We start from the raw sequence: 17,302 nt of genomic DNA on the forward strand, positions 1-17,302 counted from the left end.
GAGCTGATGGACTAATTTCTTTGACTTCTAGATTTCGTTAAATGAAACAAAAATCAGATCTCATGTTTGAGAAGTAATTCTCCTTTGCTTTGAGTTTTTACGTTAATTTGTAGATGGCAGAATGAGTGGAACCTTCATTTTAGGGGAAACAATTGTTATCTATCAAAATGCAGTAATGGTGTCACTTACTTGTTGGAAAATATTGACAGGATCATTATAATTACATTGTGCTCTATTCAGTCTTCTCAATTATTTTCAGAAAATAAAACATACAGGCTATGGGAAAAGAAGAAAGAAAAAAGTAAAAAAATCTTTATATGGGGAAAGAGAGATGGCTTCTAAGAAACCTCTTCTCAGCCCTATCCCTGAAATTCCAGAGTTTTTCTCTTCTGCCTCATCTCCAAACTCACCAAAGGCAAATGTATTTTTTTCAGGTAATATGGCTTTTAGTTTTGTTTTGCCTTGCTCTTTGTGTTGCTTCTAATTTTTTATTTCAACAGTTGATAGTTATCTTGAGTTCTGTGCATAGGTAAAGAGCCCAGTATACATTTTTTACTTTTAATTGCCTCTGTAATAGTAGAGTCCAGAGGATCTAACAGATTAATAATCTCTATCTCCAATTGGATACATTTAACTCTTGTTGGACTCCAGTGTAGAGCTGATTTAAAAAAAAACAAAAAAAACCCAAACCAAAACAAAGCCTCTCTGTTCTTTGACTGGATACTGATGTTCTCATAGTCTTTAAAACTGGTAAGTTGGGCATGAATAGTTAAGTGATGTGCAGTAGCTTTCTGGTTTGTTTGTTCTTTTTTTTGCCCTAGCTATCTGGAATGGTTACTTAGAAGGTTACTGTTATGTAAGTAAAATACTATAAAGCTTTTGTTCCAATATTTAAAAAAAAAGTTTTGTACATTCACAAGTAGAGTCAAGTAACCATGTGTTTATTCCAATTCAGAGGACCTGTTTTTAGACAATACCAAATCCGGGAATGCTCACAAGGATGTTCAACAGAAGCCAGCAGTTGAAAGAATGAGAGGGAGAAATGTCTGTGCGGTTCATATGTGTTCAAGCCCTAAGGACCTGGACATTGCAGAAGCCAGCAGTTCCAATAATACAGTGTTTCAGGTGTCAGATGGTGATCTGAAGTCTGTTCCTGGCATTGATCATAAGGTAACTGATATGCTTCATGATACTGCTAGAAAATAAGTCAGAATTGTGCTTGATGTTGTTGGATCAAAAAAGTCATGTTTTGGGGAAGAAAAAAAATAAGAGTGATTAAACATTGGAACAGGCTGCCTGGAGAGGCCAAGGAATCTCCATACTTGGAAGTAGGTATTCAGAACCCAACTGAACAAGGCCTCAAAGCAAGTTAAGTTTGGCCACACATTGGAGCAGACTGCAAGATGCAGGATTCTATGTGTTCATTGGGGTTTTCCGAGAATAACTAGACTTGGTGAGGAAGACGGTAGCAGTTGTTTAGTTGTCAGCTGTTTGAAAACAGTTTTTTGTGGATTACCTTTTGCCTACATTTAAAAAAAAACCAACTTTTTTCTTTTTTTTTTTTTTTCTCCCCAGTTTTCAAACATTGTGCCAGATGCAAAGTGTGGTTTTGTTACATCTGACTATTTCCAACAAGGTAAAGAGACTGCATGTGTAAAAGAGGCAAAAGAAAGTGGTTCCTTGATAGAAAATGAGAAATTACAAGGAAATCTCCTAAATAAGGCAGAGCGGCTAAGTGGGCTAGAATTTCTGGAACAAGAGGACACTAGTGTACCTGAAGGTGCCCAAAGAACTCGGTGTCCACCAAAAGATTCTATAAGAGGTAGTCCACCAAGGAGAAGAAGAAGTAGTAGTGCCATCTATTTTCCTCCTGTTGAAAAATTAGAAATAACTGGAAACGATTTTCCAGTTTCTTCTTTTAATGTGGAAGAAGTCTTATCTGTTCCTCAGCTAAAAAATGACTCCTTGGAGCCTTTTAGAAGAAAGAGCGATGACAATGGCGAAAGAAGAGTGAGGCGCAGCATGAGATTACATAAAGATGCAGAAATTGAAGGACTTGCATGGATTCAAGTACCCAATGAGATTCCAAAGAACCCTCCCCTGCTAGCTTCTGCTTGCAAAACCAGGAGAACAATAAGCACATCCATCCTTACAGAATCTGAGAATATTCACCATAGAGAACAAAATCTCATCCAGTTTTCAGCACCAGGGAAGGAGAACAATGACTCTGCTAATCCTGCTGATGGTCCTTGCAAAAGATGGAAGAGGAAAAGCATGTGTGTATCTACACCTCACGAAACAACAACTTGGTCTCAAACCCGGAAAAGGAGCATAACAAATTCTGTATATAGGAAGGTCAGAAGGAACCCAAAACACTATGAAGAAGTAGAAATACCTCTTGAAAATAACATTTAGTGAGGTTTCAGCTACCTCTGATTTTCTAAACTGAAGGTCAGTGTTAGATTCTTATGTTCTCTCCCTTAAGTGCTGTTTTCTTCTCTCTACCACTTATATTGCCTTACTTATTATTTCCTTATTAATTTTCTGGATAACTTAGAAGTGATTTTCTTGATGCCTAAAATGCTTGAAGATCAGAACTGCGTGGAAGACCTAGCTTGGCTCAAAGCATTGGTCTGGTAGACAGTCATGGCAGGTAATCAAGAGGATAAAAAATTTTTCTCCCATGATGAAGTGAATTTGCCATCACCTCTTTATTGTAGTCTACATCCTTGCTTATGTGTTTTCATACTTTAGTGCTATCTATAGAGCAATAGCAATTAAACACTGCTAATACTATAAAAAACTCAACAAATAACCAGTTTTCTTTGCAACACCAGGTTCAGTCATTTCAAGAAGGCAAAGACAATTTTTCTGAGCTGAAAGGATTTCTTCTAGGGGCTAGTGAATTTTGTTGCAAGATACAGCAGCAAGACAAGATATAAAATTTAAATAATGTTTATGCATGCATTTGTATGGATGTTATCACAGTCTGGGATTTTATTGTGTTTAGATAAATGTTTACAGTTGTGATACCTGCACGTTAGTGTGGGATTTTTGCCCTTGAAACTTAGTCATGATTGTTAGACTAGATGTCTTTATTTGACCATCTTGCTATACTTGCTCCGCTTGCAAATGCACAATCAATATATGCAGTTGCTAAATGGAGACATGTCAGCAAATGTGTGACTCTCAGCTGTTTTAAGTAAAGAGGAACAAATCTGATGGTTCAAAAATATGATCTGTGGTGACAAGTAACTTTTTACATGATTGGGAGTTGATGCTAATCCATATTTTGCCGATAGGGCTCTTTCCTTTTTTTGAAAGAGCAGAATTCAAGCTTAAGATTTTGTTATATTTTTGAAGTTTAATTGAAGCAGATGAAATGTGAATTTGATTTTAGTAGATAAACCACGATGTTGTAAAGTATGCCCTTTCAGCTAGAATTCCTTGAAGTGTTGATGTTTCCCATGTGCTTGATCATTCCTTATAAATTGCTTTTGAAATCTGCATGAATTTTCTTCCAGATTTCAAAAATATCCTAAAAAACCTCTTGAGATACTCTGCAAATAAGGAAGAACTCACTTCTGGCTTGAAGGGGAGGAGTAGAAGGCGGGGAAGCTGTTACCATCTTCTGAAAAGGCTTTGCTTTACCTTCTGGGCACGAATGGGGGTAGAGTTCCTATACATAAGACTAAATTTTGTGTTGGAAAGAGTTAATGAATTCTGCTTCTCTGCTGTGAAGGTTGGTCACTTAAAAAAAAAAAAAAAAAAGGCTTTTAAATCTTTATTGTATATAACATTAATTTTAAAAAATTAAATGGCCAAGGAAAGTAAAACATTCATCATAAAATAAAGCTGTACTTCATTTCTGGACACTTCCAATCTTTGGTGTGTGTATACTAAATACAGTGCATATTATTCAGTAGTTGACCTGTCATCTTACTGTTTTCATTTTTCTAGTTTGAACAATGTAATAAAAAGTGATGACTGTAGGTGGTCTACTTAAGTATTTGCTGTTGCTTTCATTTTTCATACTGTTCTGTTTCAGCCCTAGTCAAATACCTGTGCCAGCTTGAAGGAAATAGCTTTCTGTTGAAAATGATCTCTGCTGTGACCTTGTTTTTAACATTATTGATGTGGAATAAAATACTTTATGTACTTGGCTGCTTTTATAAAGCTTAAAAGCAAACAGAACAGTTTTCATTTTTATGCATGTTTTACTTTTCTCTACAGACATCATCAATTTTTCCCAAGACAAGAACTCCTAAGGCAATTTGAAAGAAACTTCACTACTTAAATGCTTTTCATCTTATGCTGCTTTAGAAACATTACTGAAATTATCAGAACAGTTTACTTGATGTTTTATTTTGGGGTTTGCTTTTGTGTCACAATGAAAAGTTTTAGATTTGGAAACAGAATGGCAATAGTTACTTGGGTTGAATCTTGTTGTGACAGCAGTGTGTTGGTTTACCAGGAGAGGGCAGTCTGACATGAGTTTTTATGGTTGTAACTGAATTTGAAAATAATATCATAATGTGCAAAACCTTTGAAGAGGTACTAGCGAAGGTTAAAATCTAAAACTCCTTGAGATTAAAACTAATAATAGCTGCTACTTCTAACATTCAAAAAAAGATCAAACCAGCAACTGAACTACGCACTGACATTAATCTGGAAAAAATGAAATGCTTATGCACTGCATTCAGATATGGCTTTCTATATGGAAATCACATTGCACTTTTAAACACAGTAGAGCACTACAGTTGAGCTGAGATGTTAGGGTTTGCCTAACAGCTTTTAGAAACCAAATATAGCAGTGAATGAAACCTTTGAAGATGGTAGGTATCGGATACTGAATACCAGACATGAATAGTCAGGTCAAGTAAAGAGTTGTCCTGGAGGAAGAGGCAATAAACTAGTATGTATGATACTAGAGGGCTTAATCTAAACTGCTGCCTAGAACGTGCTTTTTGCGCTGTTGCTGTCCTATGCATCAGTCACAGCAGCACTAGAAGCGAATTCTCCCTAGAGGTTTCTTGAGTGGGTAGGCTAAGTGCACTTTAGATGTGAAGTGAAGCGTAAGTAAAGTCAGAAATAGAAGAGCGAGGGTAAGGAGAAGAAAACAAAGCTTGGATTTTCCTCCTGGCACAGCTTGGTTGAAAAGGGTTGTTGGGAATTATATGTAGATGCTTGATGGCAGTTTGCATGGCTTTCGTGAGGGTGAGGTTGGAACCTACAGAGAAGTAAAGAGGTTGCAATTAACGGGGCTTAATCTGGAGAGGACTTGAGAGGAGACAAGTCTTCCCTTATGTGGAAGGTTGTTTTAAGTGGGGATGTAATAATCTGTTCTCCATATCTGTACTGAATGGCACAAGAAATAATGTGTTTAATTAGAGAAAAATGTCTGTGTTAAACATTAAGAAAAAGTGCCAGCAGCAGAGATAGTTGAGCACGGGAATACGTTGCCTTGGGAAGTTGTGGAATCTCCATCAGTAGAGGCTTTTAGGAATAGATTAAACAAATATCTGTCAGGAATGACATATGATCCTTCCTAGGGGTAAGGATAGGGCCTGGATGGCCTCTTGAGGTCTTTTCTGGCTGTGTTTTCTGATTGCTAGAGATTAGGGTTGCAAGAGGTGATTTGGGACTTGCCTAATAGTTAAGAGCTGAGATAGAATCTGTCATGGAATAGGGAGCCGGAGCATTGCTAACACTGGGGGCTGTTTAGCATGGGAAGGAACTGGGGAATTTGGGAGAGCGCTCTTCATGCAAGGCTAACAAAATAGTACTTTCAGATCTCACGTGACTCGCTGCTCTTCTGCAGAAGAGTATCTCTATAGACTCCTGAAATAGTGTAACCTACAACTTGGTGGCCATGCTGTTATGCAGGAAGTGTGAACAGCGGAGTGAACAATGCTGTTCCATTTTCAGATTTGCTTTTCTAAAATGGAGTTAACATTAACCTTTGAATGACCAGCAACTTTATTATCCCAGTTCAATCAAAAGTAGAACTTTCTGAAGTGGTCTCTTGTCTTCATTGCCATGGGGGGGTGTAGGAATTAAAATTAAGGTGTATTGCGTGCAAATGCAGATGGGTCTCAAGAGTCAAGATATTTTGAGTTTGTGGTTCTAATTTTCAGCTGTTAATTGCAGCACTATCTCCAATAGATTTTAATGGTATTCTGTCACATTAGTTAGCTTAGTCACTCTAATAAAACAGTTTTATTTGCAGCGAAGTCAGAAGTGTAAAACTGAGTTGTGTTTCGGTTTGATCGGTGAAGCATCACTAGGCAGTATGTTAGACTGGGCAGCTGGCTGGTGCAGTCTCCCATTGTGAAGGCTAGCCTCTATAGTCTTCAATTTAAGTCACTGTTCTGACTTCTTTTTTTTGTGCAGTACTGAGCTCCATGTCAGTCTGTGCATTATAGTGGTATCTAAATAAATCTATGGTGTTGGCCACTCTCACCTCTCATTTACTCTCCCTGCTCTTCTAAAGGGAGGCTTTTTCTTTCTTTAGAGGGTTGTGATAAAAATTACTTTGTGTTTAAAAGTACTTCACTAACGTTAAGTGCCGTATTGTATAGACTTTAAATGGCTTCAAGTATGTTAGTAGCTAACACTAAGTGTATATTGCTGAATAATTGCATTTAGCAGATTGCCATGTAATTATCATGCTCTGACTGACATAGAGGACAAGTGGTGGGTCTTAGGAAGACTGATTATTTTGCCAATCTGTAATTATGATGTTGTTAATAAGTAAGAGTAATTAGGTGTCACTTCTGCTTGCACTACCCTATGAGGTGAAGTGTTGATACATTTTCAGATAGCTGAATATCTGACAACTAGCAGTAAGGACTATTTCACAGTTGGAATGGTGTTTGCTTAAATTTGCTTAATGTTAGTGGGCTGAAGATACAAAGAACAACAATACTTATACTTGGATTCTTTAAGAAATTTTAAAGGGAAAGTGTTAGTGTTTTCCAGGAATTATGCCAATATTTTGCCATAATTAAGATGCACATGAGTTACAAAAGTGGAGATGATATGACCAAGTTTTCTCACATGTGCGTTAACAGAAGTAAAAGTTGCTCAACCTGACACTCATGGTAAGCAGGGGAAAGAAAATAACAAGAATAGTATATGCTTTTATTTTTTTTTACCTTTAAAATAATCAGTTGTAAATTAAACTTCCTCTAGTTTACAGCTTATTTTTCTCTACTTGCTTCTGACTAATTGGGCAATAGAAGGGGATACTGAAACACCTAAATGTGCATATTAATTTCACTATTGTGTGTTCATCTAGTCTAGCTGCTGTTTAGAAATGCACTAAAATGTTTGTGCTCTACTCTTCCTCCTTCTCACTGAATCCTCTAGCACTCTTATAGTTTACTTAAACTTGGGAAGACTTTAGTGATGAACTGATCTATGCACAAAGAAGCAAACAGAAAAGCATTGTTAGATCTATGTACAAGGAAATGAAGAGAGGAAAAAAAAAGCCATTGAAGTATGCCAAGTGTAGCTTAAGCACACAGGAACAGGAGTGGGCAGTGAAAGAAATTTCATTTTCAAGCTGCTAACAGGTAGGTAAGCAATAGAAATAAATCTAAAAACAAACTGTAAGGTGTAGTTGGGTATTCCTTCAAATTGCACATTTTTAAAATTAGGAGGTAAACAGTGCAAATCAAAATGTTTTAACTTGAAATAAAGTAAGGTCTAATTTCACTGTGTCCCAGTGGAAAAGATGAAGTTGTGCCTGTGACTTATAGACAAGAAGGCTAATGTATTAGTTTTGTAATTAAGTCCTGTAAATTGTGCATAACAGAGCAATTAACTACTTTAACCAAGCTTTGGAGGGGGAAGAAGAAAAACCTGTGTGCACTGGGAATGAGGGCATGGAACATATTCCCTAACTCAAACCTGAAAAACCTGGTGTTAGTCTTGGGTTATTTCCAGTGACCCCTTGACTCCCATCTTCCTGCCCCCTGCACGGATTTGGAACTGGTCAGCCATTTTTGTTTTTGGAAGGGAGAGGAGACAGATATAATGAATGGCTTTTATTGTGCAATATTTCAAAACCTTTTTGACTGCATTCGGATGGGATGGAAAATGTTCTACCCTGTGCTGCAGCCAAAATAAACAAAATATATTCCCTAAACCTGGATGTGTGTTTCACTCAAACTGGCAGTAGTTAGAGCTCTACTCTTAAACAAGAATTTAGTTTGACAATTTTTAGGCCTTGTTCAGCTGAATGTAACGGCCAAAGAAAATACTTGGAAAAAAATTAAATAATGCACATATTTACAGCTTGCAGGTGGCATTAATTTTTGTGGTTCATAGTATTTTGTTTTAAGAATCCCTGTTAGTTGGGCTATATTGTAGATTTTTAAAAAATATTTTTAATTGTCTTTTTTTTTTTTTTAAATTAGGGTTTTTTTATGAGAATAGTCATTCTGAAGGAAAATACATTTTATGTAGCTCCCTGATGGGTGATAAATAGTTGTGATTCAAGGCTTTAAAAGTTTAGGGTCTACCAAGAAACTGAAAATTCTACAAACATAAGACCCAGCAAACTAGCAGTAAAACCTCTTGACAGAAGCCTGCTATGGACTGGCTTCCAACTCCACTAAAGTTTATTTTAAATACCCTCTTTATGGTGCAGGCTTACTGCTGGTTTTTTAGCATTGCCAATCAGTTCAGTGAAGACCTTGCACTGTGTAACTGAGATAATTCATGTTGTGCAACATGTTTTATAGCCTGAACAACCATATTTATTAATAATAATAATAACTTTTAATTTAGTCACCGATGCCCAGAGGCGTCCAACTATTTTAACAGTGAAGGACTAAAACTAAATTATCAAAGCAGACACCATGCCTGGACAACCCCCACCCTGCAAACAAATCTTTTATTCTTCACAATCCCAACCTACAAGTAAAAATCCCTTTGAACAAATAACATGCAAAACTCATAATATTTTTAAGTAGATAAATGAGCATCATATTTTTAAAATCATTGTGATTAAATCATTAAAGATTACAAACAAGGTATCTCAAAGTCTGAAGAGAAGTTGCAAGAAGAAATAGTGATCATTGCTTGAAAGCCCTAATGATGTAGTAAACTAAACAAGCTAGGAATCAGAAAATAGGGCGCTTTATTCCCTCTGTGGTATGGGTTTGGTTTTGTGCTGTTCTTGAATTAAGTTGTTTCTCAGTTTCCTTGCTCTTTGTCTTTATTTGCCAGCACTTGTAACATCAGGGTGAAAAATATGGATCTAATATCACCATCTATTAAATCAACTGAGTTATACTGAAGATATTTTTGAAGCCATGCTTCACTCTGTCATAAATAACCTGCCTGTGTCATACAAATGTTTGGACAAACAAATGCACTTAGGTCCATGTTCGGAAGGTCAGTAATGCTGAGTTTTGGTAGTAAATAATACTCACTAATGCAAATCTGTTAAGGTTGTAAGGGAATTCGTGTTTGAACTGTGACTTGGATATGTTGAGTATCCTCATGTGTGCTATTGAGGAAAAAGTAATTGTGTGGGTACAAATACTAATGATGAATAAAAAGCTCATTTTACTCTCAAGAAAAAATCTTAAGTACCCGTGGTGTGTTTTGCAAGGAAGGCTTTGTAAGGTTTATATAAGGAGTAGGTAATGCAGATGTAGCTTATCTTAATGCTAAGCATTACATAATACAAGCTATGGAATATAAGCCTCAAATGTTCACTTTACATTTGTCTTCTGCGTCTCTCCCACTGCTTGCTTCTCACAGTAGACAGAGGTCTGTTATACCTTGCTGAGTTTTCCTGCATCACTGTGTTCCACTGCCTCAGGTTTGGAGTATGCTGCCTTCTGGTCTGCCTTGCTTATCTTGCTTCTGTCTTCCCAACGCTTCCTCCTCTTGCTTAATACGCTGATGTCCAGCTCTTGCCAGTCACAAAAATGACAAGTTGGTTCACAGAGTGATGATGCAAAAAGGGAAGTAAAACAGTTGGTAGCACAGAGAATGAATGTATGCATACACAAGATATTGCGAGTTAAGCAAATTAAAGCATTGCTGCCAGGAACTTTTTCTAATGCTTGGCATGATGCCTCTTAGTAGAGCCACAAAAAGCCTTAGTCACAGCCAGATCTGTGGTGGTAAGTGCCTTGGCATTGCACCTTTGTATAAGAGTTAAAGAAAATGATAAGGCTATAGGCAGAATTAAATATGTGGTTTCATACTGACACATAGAATAGCCAAAGCCTTAAATTGTTGTTCTTTTATTAGCAAAGAAAATCCCTGCTTCTGAAAATTTCTTTTTTCTCATTCCACCAAGGATAAGCAAGGGCTAGGGACTTGGGGTGGTAGTTGCGGAGAAGTCTTAAACTAAATCCTAAAACTTTCCGTTTCCATATTTTTAGCCTGCCTTTCTTCTGCTTTCAGTATTGAATGTAGTGCAACTAGTATGACCATGCCAAAAGCTGTTTAAACAATATTAAGATGTTTTCTTCAAACTTCTCCCTAGGAAGATACTCTTTTTCGAGAGGAATGTTTTCCCTGGAGCATTACATCATGAATTGGTTCAGTTCTTGGAGTAAGAAATTGGACCAAATGGTGGAGAAGGTCTCCAGGGGAAACATACTTACGCTGTTAAGTATTCCCACCAGAAAGCTTAGAAACCGCTTACATATTACCATTCTGTCCACATTTAGCCTTTCACCTTACTGCAGCTGAACAGAGGGAACAGGGGGGTGGTTAGACTTTTTTAAGGAAACTTGAACCTTCTTTGTTTTTGTCATTACATTTTCCCCTGCTCTTATTGTATCTTGTGAACTGAACTCTGGTAATGGAATGTCTCATTTTTGACAATAATGCTGCATAAAGATGCATTTGTTTTGTATGCAAACTGTTAATGAAACCTTAATTATGAAAGCTTCCTTGGAAACTCTGAATTTTGGGTTTTTTTGAGGATTAAAATGAGAGGAACCTCTGAGAAGACCAGAGGATGGGAGGGATTTGGGTGGATTAATGGGACAGCAGCCATATGAACAATGTCTGAGCTGTAACAGTATTGTGTTTCCTCTTGTGTATGGACTGGTTCCCCATCAAAGATGGAGGCACTTGATATGGTTTCCTATATCAAATGAAAACCTCAGAACAAGGAATAATATACTCCTTTAAATTTAGTAGTGCAGATCAACAGATTTTTTTTTTTTAATATGGTAGAATTATTCTTTGAAAACTGATAAGCTTGCGATTTCACAAAGGTGCACATTTTGTTTTGTAGACAGTTAAGGACCTAAAAACATATTCCAGGTGCAAGTTGGATTTGGAAAGTTTTGAATTGTTCATCTTGAGGTCACACAATTACCTTACAGGATATAAATGAAAATAAATACCAATGTAATAAAACTCAGAAGAATAACTTTCTGGACAAACATGTCCCAGCATGGGACACTTAGTGGTTCATGAGTGGCTTGAATTGGACCATGGAGCTGAATTAGAAAGGAGCCTCCTGTGATACTTCTGAGTCGTGCTCCCATCAGTATTTTGGACAAACCATGTTCTACTGCCCCAGGTTTGTTTGATGGGCAAAGAGAGGATTTTTGGATCCCAAATCTTTTGTTTGGCACCTTCAAACACTCCTTAGAAAAACAAACAAGCAAAAGCTTAACTGAATTTGTTTTTCTCACTCAAAGGGTTTGATATGCCACAATCATAACAGGCTGAAGAGAAGGTCAAGCCCTACAGCTGCTTTCTCTATTCCTATTTGATATCTAATCTTTGTAAAAGGTGAGTTTTTTTAAAAGAAAAAAATCACAGGCAGACTTTAACTGTTCATAACAAGAAGGACCATTAAGCTGGTCCAGCTGCTGAGGGACTGGCACTGTAATTGGTGACTGGAAATTGGCACGGGATTGTAAAAGACTTCTGCCAAAACATATTTAAATTATGTAATCATATTAAATACACACTAATTACACTGTGCATATTATTGCTACATTCAGGTTATGAAATCATTCAATAACGAAGTGTATAGTAGATAATGCAAGATTGTAAGAAGAGAGAGACTGTTCTGAAGCATACTGAAATCAGTGGAAATACTCATGTTGGCTGTAGTGGGTTCTAGATGAGAGCATGTAAATGGTACTACATTATTCCACTAGGGGAAAAAGGCACGACTCTAAGATCAGCACTAGGACCTGTTGTCCAGAACCCTGATGGAATCAGCAGTTTAGATGTTTCATTTCTGCCATAGAGCAAATGCAGCAAAGTCGCTAACAGTGCAGACTTCTGACACTGGCAATTCCCAGTGCTTCTGAAGCCTCTAATGCAGCAGATGGGCTGCTTGGTCTGCAGTGCTTATGCCATCTTCAGAGCAAGTGACAGGTCATGTTAGTGTTCTTTATTGTTGGTGCTTCTCTGAAAATAAAGCTCAGTCACCTGCACAGCATAACCACCTATGAGGCTGGACCAGAACTTCTACCAGACTTCCCTGGTATACTCCATGCAAGATAGTAGTCCTGCAAATGTTTCCACTTTGGAAATTACCAGGTTTTGGACAATTTATGCTCTTGGGAGTTCGAGTGATATTATCACCAGCAATGAAGTTTAGCTTCTACCGCTACTTTTATTTTAATTCACAAACTCATTCCAATTCAAAAATTGTCCTTCACAGCAGACCTTTTTTTTTTTCATGTCTCCCAGAATATGTGGCTCATAATACACTTCTGCTTAAAAATTCTGAACTCTTATGAATATTTAGTAGAATGGCTACTTAATCTTCCTGCTGCTGCTAACTAAATGTAAAAAGATATATTTACTTTTGCTTCCTTTCTCAGCCATTTTTTCACTGCAAAACAAACTTTTTAAAACTGATTACACCAGATGATTTAGCAGTATGGCCAAATAGTCCCTGCTTGATTAAGATGGATGGTAGCTGTATTTGGAGAAATAGTAATTAAGACTCCCATGGCAAGCAAGGAAAAATAACAAATTAATCTAATAAGAGCTTATGGGGAAACTCTTAAATTGAAAAGTGTTCTTAAAATCCAAAATTCTGTGACACTAGTAAAATCTTAGTTTATTAAAGCTCACAGAATTATTAAAATCCACATTTTTGTTGTATTTGGTTTTATATCTTGATACTTGTAACTTTTCCTCTTAAAAATTATTGAAAATGTAACAGAAGCTTAAGACCTGAATTTTTCAACACAGAATAGATATTCGCAGTTAAATCACAACATTTCTTTAAAATGAGATGAACTATGGTCATAGTGTATTTTTAATAGTGTTTTTACCTGATACATGCAGATGACAAGAACATTTCATTTCTAGATTGCATTGTCTGTCTTGGTCAGGAATAGCCTCTCAAAATACACTGAAAATGAAGACTGCATGGTCTAATAAACATTACAGGGACTCCTAGTCCTGAGCTTGTTTTGCTCATGACATTCTAGAGCTCTCTTGATATTGCACAAGTCCTTCTATGGTTTGGTGCCTCAGTTTCTACATGTGTAAAATGAGATGTCCACCTCTTGAAGGCAGTGGAAAGTATATTTACAGTGTGCAAAACCTTTGACACAATCACTAAGCTATTACTTTTTTTAACTATTTCTGTACAGAGGTGAAGCGTTTAATGTCTGATGGTCAAGAACATTAATGTTATTGCTGTTCAGGTGCAACTGACAGAAAAAGCCCAAATGATTTAAGGGTGGTACTACTTTTAGAAGAGAGGTGGCTTGTTCAGCTTTTTAAAGTCCTTAAGATAATGTCTTTTATATCTATGATTGATTTATTTGATATTTATGCAGTTGGCAGTGGGATTTGAAATATAACATAAGCACTTCCTGAGATGTCAGTACTCCAATGTTAGTGGTCTGAACAAGGATGTAATTCATATCTGCAGGTGCTTACTCTGGTATCAAACACTTCAATAACATCATGCTTGTGGAATCCGGCACTCCCCAGTGTCCCATTTGTATCCTGATATGCCCACGTCTTTCCTATGTGTGTTTTTCTTTCTTAAGGAGCTCTCATTTCCTTCAATAGGATATGTTTTATTTCATCCTTTTTCCTGCATTTACTCATATTAATGTCACCGCATTCACTGGTAATAGCTCGGCTTGGAAATAACCCGTATATCCCTGAAAACACTGCGCCTGAAATTCAATGCCTGGGATACTTTATTAAGAAAGAATAGATGTTTAAGTGAAGGGAGGTAATAATTTCTTTTTGGATTCTAATTTGATCTAACCCATTTAAAGGTGCATCAAACATGCTCAACCACAGCCTGATGGCCCTCTGCATTGTTCTGTTAGGCAGCATTTGAGAGTCCTGGGATGAAAGTTTTCTGGGTCTTTTCTGCTAAATGGCCATACAGTTTGAAACTGGATGCTGCCAGATAGATGAATTTACACCTTTTCTGAGATAAACAGACTGAAGACACCTTTAGGCTTCTCTTAGGAGAATTTCTTCAGAATGAAAAGGACAGAAGTCAGGTGATGGGCTCTCGCTCGTGAGCAAGTTCTGGGAAAGGACTCTATCATGTTGGTTAGATCAGCTGACACTCTTGGGACTGTATTTTCAGCTACGCAGCTGATAGGGAGTTTTGCTTGCGCTTTTTGTGCCATGAAATGTTATCTTTTTGTAACTCCTTTCCTTCGTCCTTTTCTCCCGTTTTGCTCGATTTATGAAAAGTGTGAGTTTAGCTTACAGTCTGTTTAAGTGATAGTAATCTCTTCACTTGCTTTGCAAAGCACAGTTGCATGTTTTGTGAGATCTAAGGATAAAGTCTTTTGAAAAGAAGTGATAGCTAGCACTTCTCTGAAACTGCATTGTCCCTTTTCCAATTGCTTCGTAGACATAAGCCTCCTGTAGACAGGGGAAAAGTGTCTTGACATGTAAGGACTTGAGACTTACATAGGTTATAGGGTTGATTACCAAATATGACAGTGACAGGAGGGATATCAGAAGCTCCAAAATGCCAGAGCAAGTTTTTAGTTAGCAGTCCACGTTGGAGAAGCATTTTGATTGAATATACTGGAGTGTTCAGTGCATGAAATCTTTTTATTTCCTGTCATTATCTTGGTATAATCACAAGTGCCTTTTTTATTATTTTTATGGATGTGCTCATCAGCTGTAGCTTTTCCTGTCCCTGTGGGAATTTCTCTGCCCTGAAAAGCTGAACTTCACAATATCTAGTAGAAACTAAATTTTTTTCCCAGCTGGTAAGTAGTGCAGCACCAGAGTCTCTAGTTAACAGTGCTCTACTTGGGGAAATTTTACAAGCCGTAATCTGTTTGAACAACTCACTTGGGTAAGTTAGTGCTTCGTTGTAAACTCTCATAGGTGACTCATCTGGGAAATTGCAATGAACAGAAATGCTACAGAATAAAAGATTTTGCTTGCAACTCGAGCTACCCCTTTACAAGGTACAGGATCTGTATGTATACATTTTACTGTAATGCCAGCCTAAATTTTAATGTTTGTTTGCAGCATGAAGTGATATGTGTTACTAATCTTTAGCTGGTAGAGTAGCCCCACATTTACAGTGGAAGCAGACCCACTCATTTTTATTGCCGCAACATACATATTGTGGTGTCAGATAGATGTTCTTTCTGAGACATTTTTCCATTAGGCTACATACAAACTGGATTGATTTAGAGAGAATCCTTGCAGTGTTAGGCTGACTTTGCCTGAGACTGTATGCTTTGTTCTTATGTTTTGTTTCTGATACACATGGAAGTACAAAGTGGGAATGAGTCCAGGAGAAAATAAACCCTGTAAACAAGCTTGTAGCCCTGTTAGGATTTTATGACTGTCATTCAACGAGCCATGTGGTGACAAAGTCAATGCAGATAAAACAGCCATCTTGTTCTGAAAGCACTGGCTTCTACTACTTGAAATAAAGAGAGCCACTTTAGCTTAAGCTGTACAGGAGCTATGACCCGAAAGCTAATTTCTCCAGCTTAATATAGTGGAAGACAACGGTGCAATTATGCTGAACCATATTATGGGTTGGTATGATGAGAATGCCCTTATAAGATCTGAGAAGCACAATCTATTGGGGGTTATAAGATACTTAAAACCCCACAGATGGGGATTGGGAGAGGCATACAGTATTCATGTTATTTCACTCTCACAGTTTATAAATAGCAAAAATGCAATTTCCTGCTTTCATTCAGGGCAGCTGCAAGTCACACTGGCCTGCGGAAAATGGCCAGTTTGACTCACGTTTAAGCCCAAGTGCCACACGTGTCTTACCTGCTTCAGCCAAAGCTTTACTTCAGCAAAGTGCTTAATATCTCTATCTTTCTCAAATTCCCCCTTTCTTCCCATCACCATACAATTTGGTTTTTCATTTTAAGCATTTTCTTCTATGATCCAGCCTAGCAAGTAGGTAATTCTTTGTTACCAGCAGGTGGGGACAGGGAATACAAGATGTTAGCTCTACTATAAAGGGGGAAGAAACAAAACAAAGAGGAATTAATTTCATTTCCTCTCTTCAGCAGGTGGAACAAGTCTGCCTGCCTGAATAAAGTGTATGTTCCTATCCTCCCCTCTGTGTAGCCTCTTCTTACTCTTTAGGTATTTTTCTTTTAGCTGGCAGGACTTCAGTTAATCTCTCCAGAGAAGTAAGCAAATGCAATTTTTTTTGTTTTGTCTTTATAGTGTTTCAAATATCCTAGAGCTTCTAATTCTGGGAGAGGACAAGTTTTCCCTTCACAATTACTTACTGATCGTGCTGAAGGGAAGCAAAGAAATAAACAAGTACAGAAATCAAACTTTCATGATTGCCAAGGGTGTGCACTTCCTCTGTGATGTGCTGCATGAAAGCCACACCTCAAAACAGTAAATCTCTGCAGACAAAAGCTTCTTAAAGATTTAGCAGTTACTAGGCATAGAGAAAAAGAACATTGGGACATGCTGGCCTCTGCCTTTCAGATAGATTTAACAAAGTCAGAGAGCAATGCACGCAGAGAAATGTATACACATGCATAGAAATCAATAATGTAATGATTAAGTGACTGTAATGAAGCCAAAATAAATTAAAAAATGTCACTATTTTTTAACTCCCCCTTTCACAACAGAGATATGCTAAAATTCAGAAAGCCAAATACTATATTCTCATTTTCTCCTTTTTTTCTGCTTGAATTTTGTGGCTATATGGCCTTGCGGATGCTTTTCCCAGCCAAACCCACCCTTTATCCCAAAGGAGAGTACTGGTGAAGCCAGAAGGAAATTCAAGACAGGGCAGGTGTGCTGTGACCTGATGAGTCACCTGTGGAGCAGGCTGGGCTCAGGTGCCTTT

General features: G+C 37.4%; 1 protein-coding gene across 10 annotated transcripts in view; it reads left to right on the forward strand.

Moving 5' to 3' along the window:
- The window catches only part of CDCA2 (cell division cycle associated 2), a 105,726-nt gene that overhangs the window by 10,523 nt on the left and 77,901 nt on the right, over positions 1 to 17,302 (forward strand). For 7 of the 10 annotated variants that reach the window (XM_069801062.1, XM_069801067.1, XM_069801065.1 and 4 more), the window contains 3 exons: positions 260 to 434; positions 956 to 1,170; positions 1,576 to 4,194. In XM_069801062.1, coding sequence (XP_069657163.1) covers positions 260 to 434; positions 956 to 1,170; positions 1,576 to 2,415 — 1,230 coding nt within the window. In that variant the 3' untranslated portion in view covers positions 2,416 to 4,194. Of the gene's footprint in view, positions 1 to 259; positions 435 to 955; positions 1,171 to 1,575; positions 4,195 to 17,302 lie in introns of those variants that run through there. The other 3 variants (XR_011327596.1, XR_011327597.1, XM_069801064.1) reach the window with 2 other exon arrangements.

The sequence above is a fragment of the Haliaeetus albicilla genome, chromosome 13 (assembly GCF_947461875.1).
Source record: "Haliaeetus albicilla chromosome 13, bHalAlb1.1, whole genome shotgun sequence".
In the NCBI taxonomy this organism is placed as follows: Eukaryota; Metazoa; Chordata; class Aves; order Accipitriformes; family Accipitridae; genus Haliaeetus; species Haliaeetus albicilla.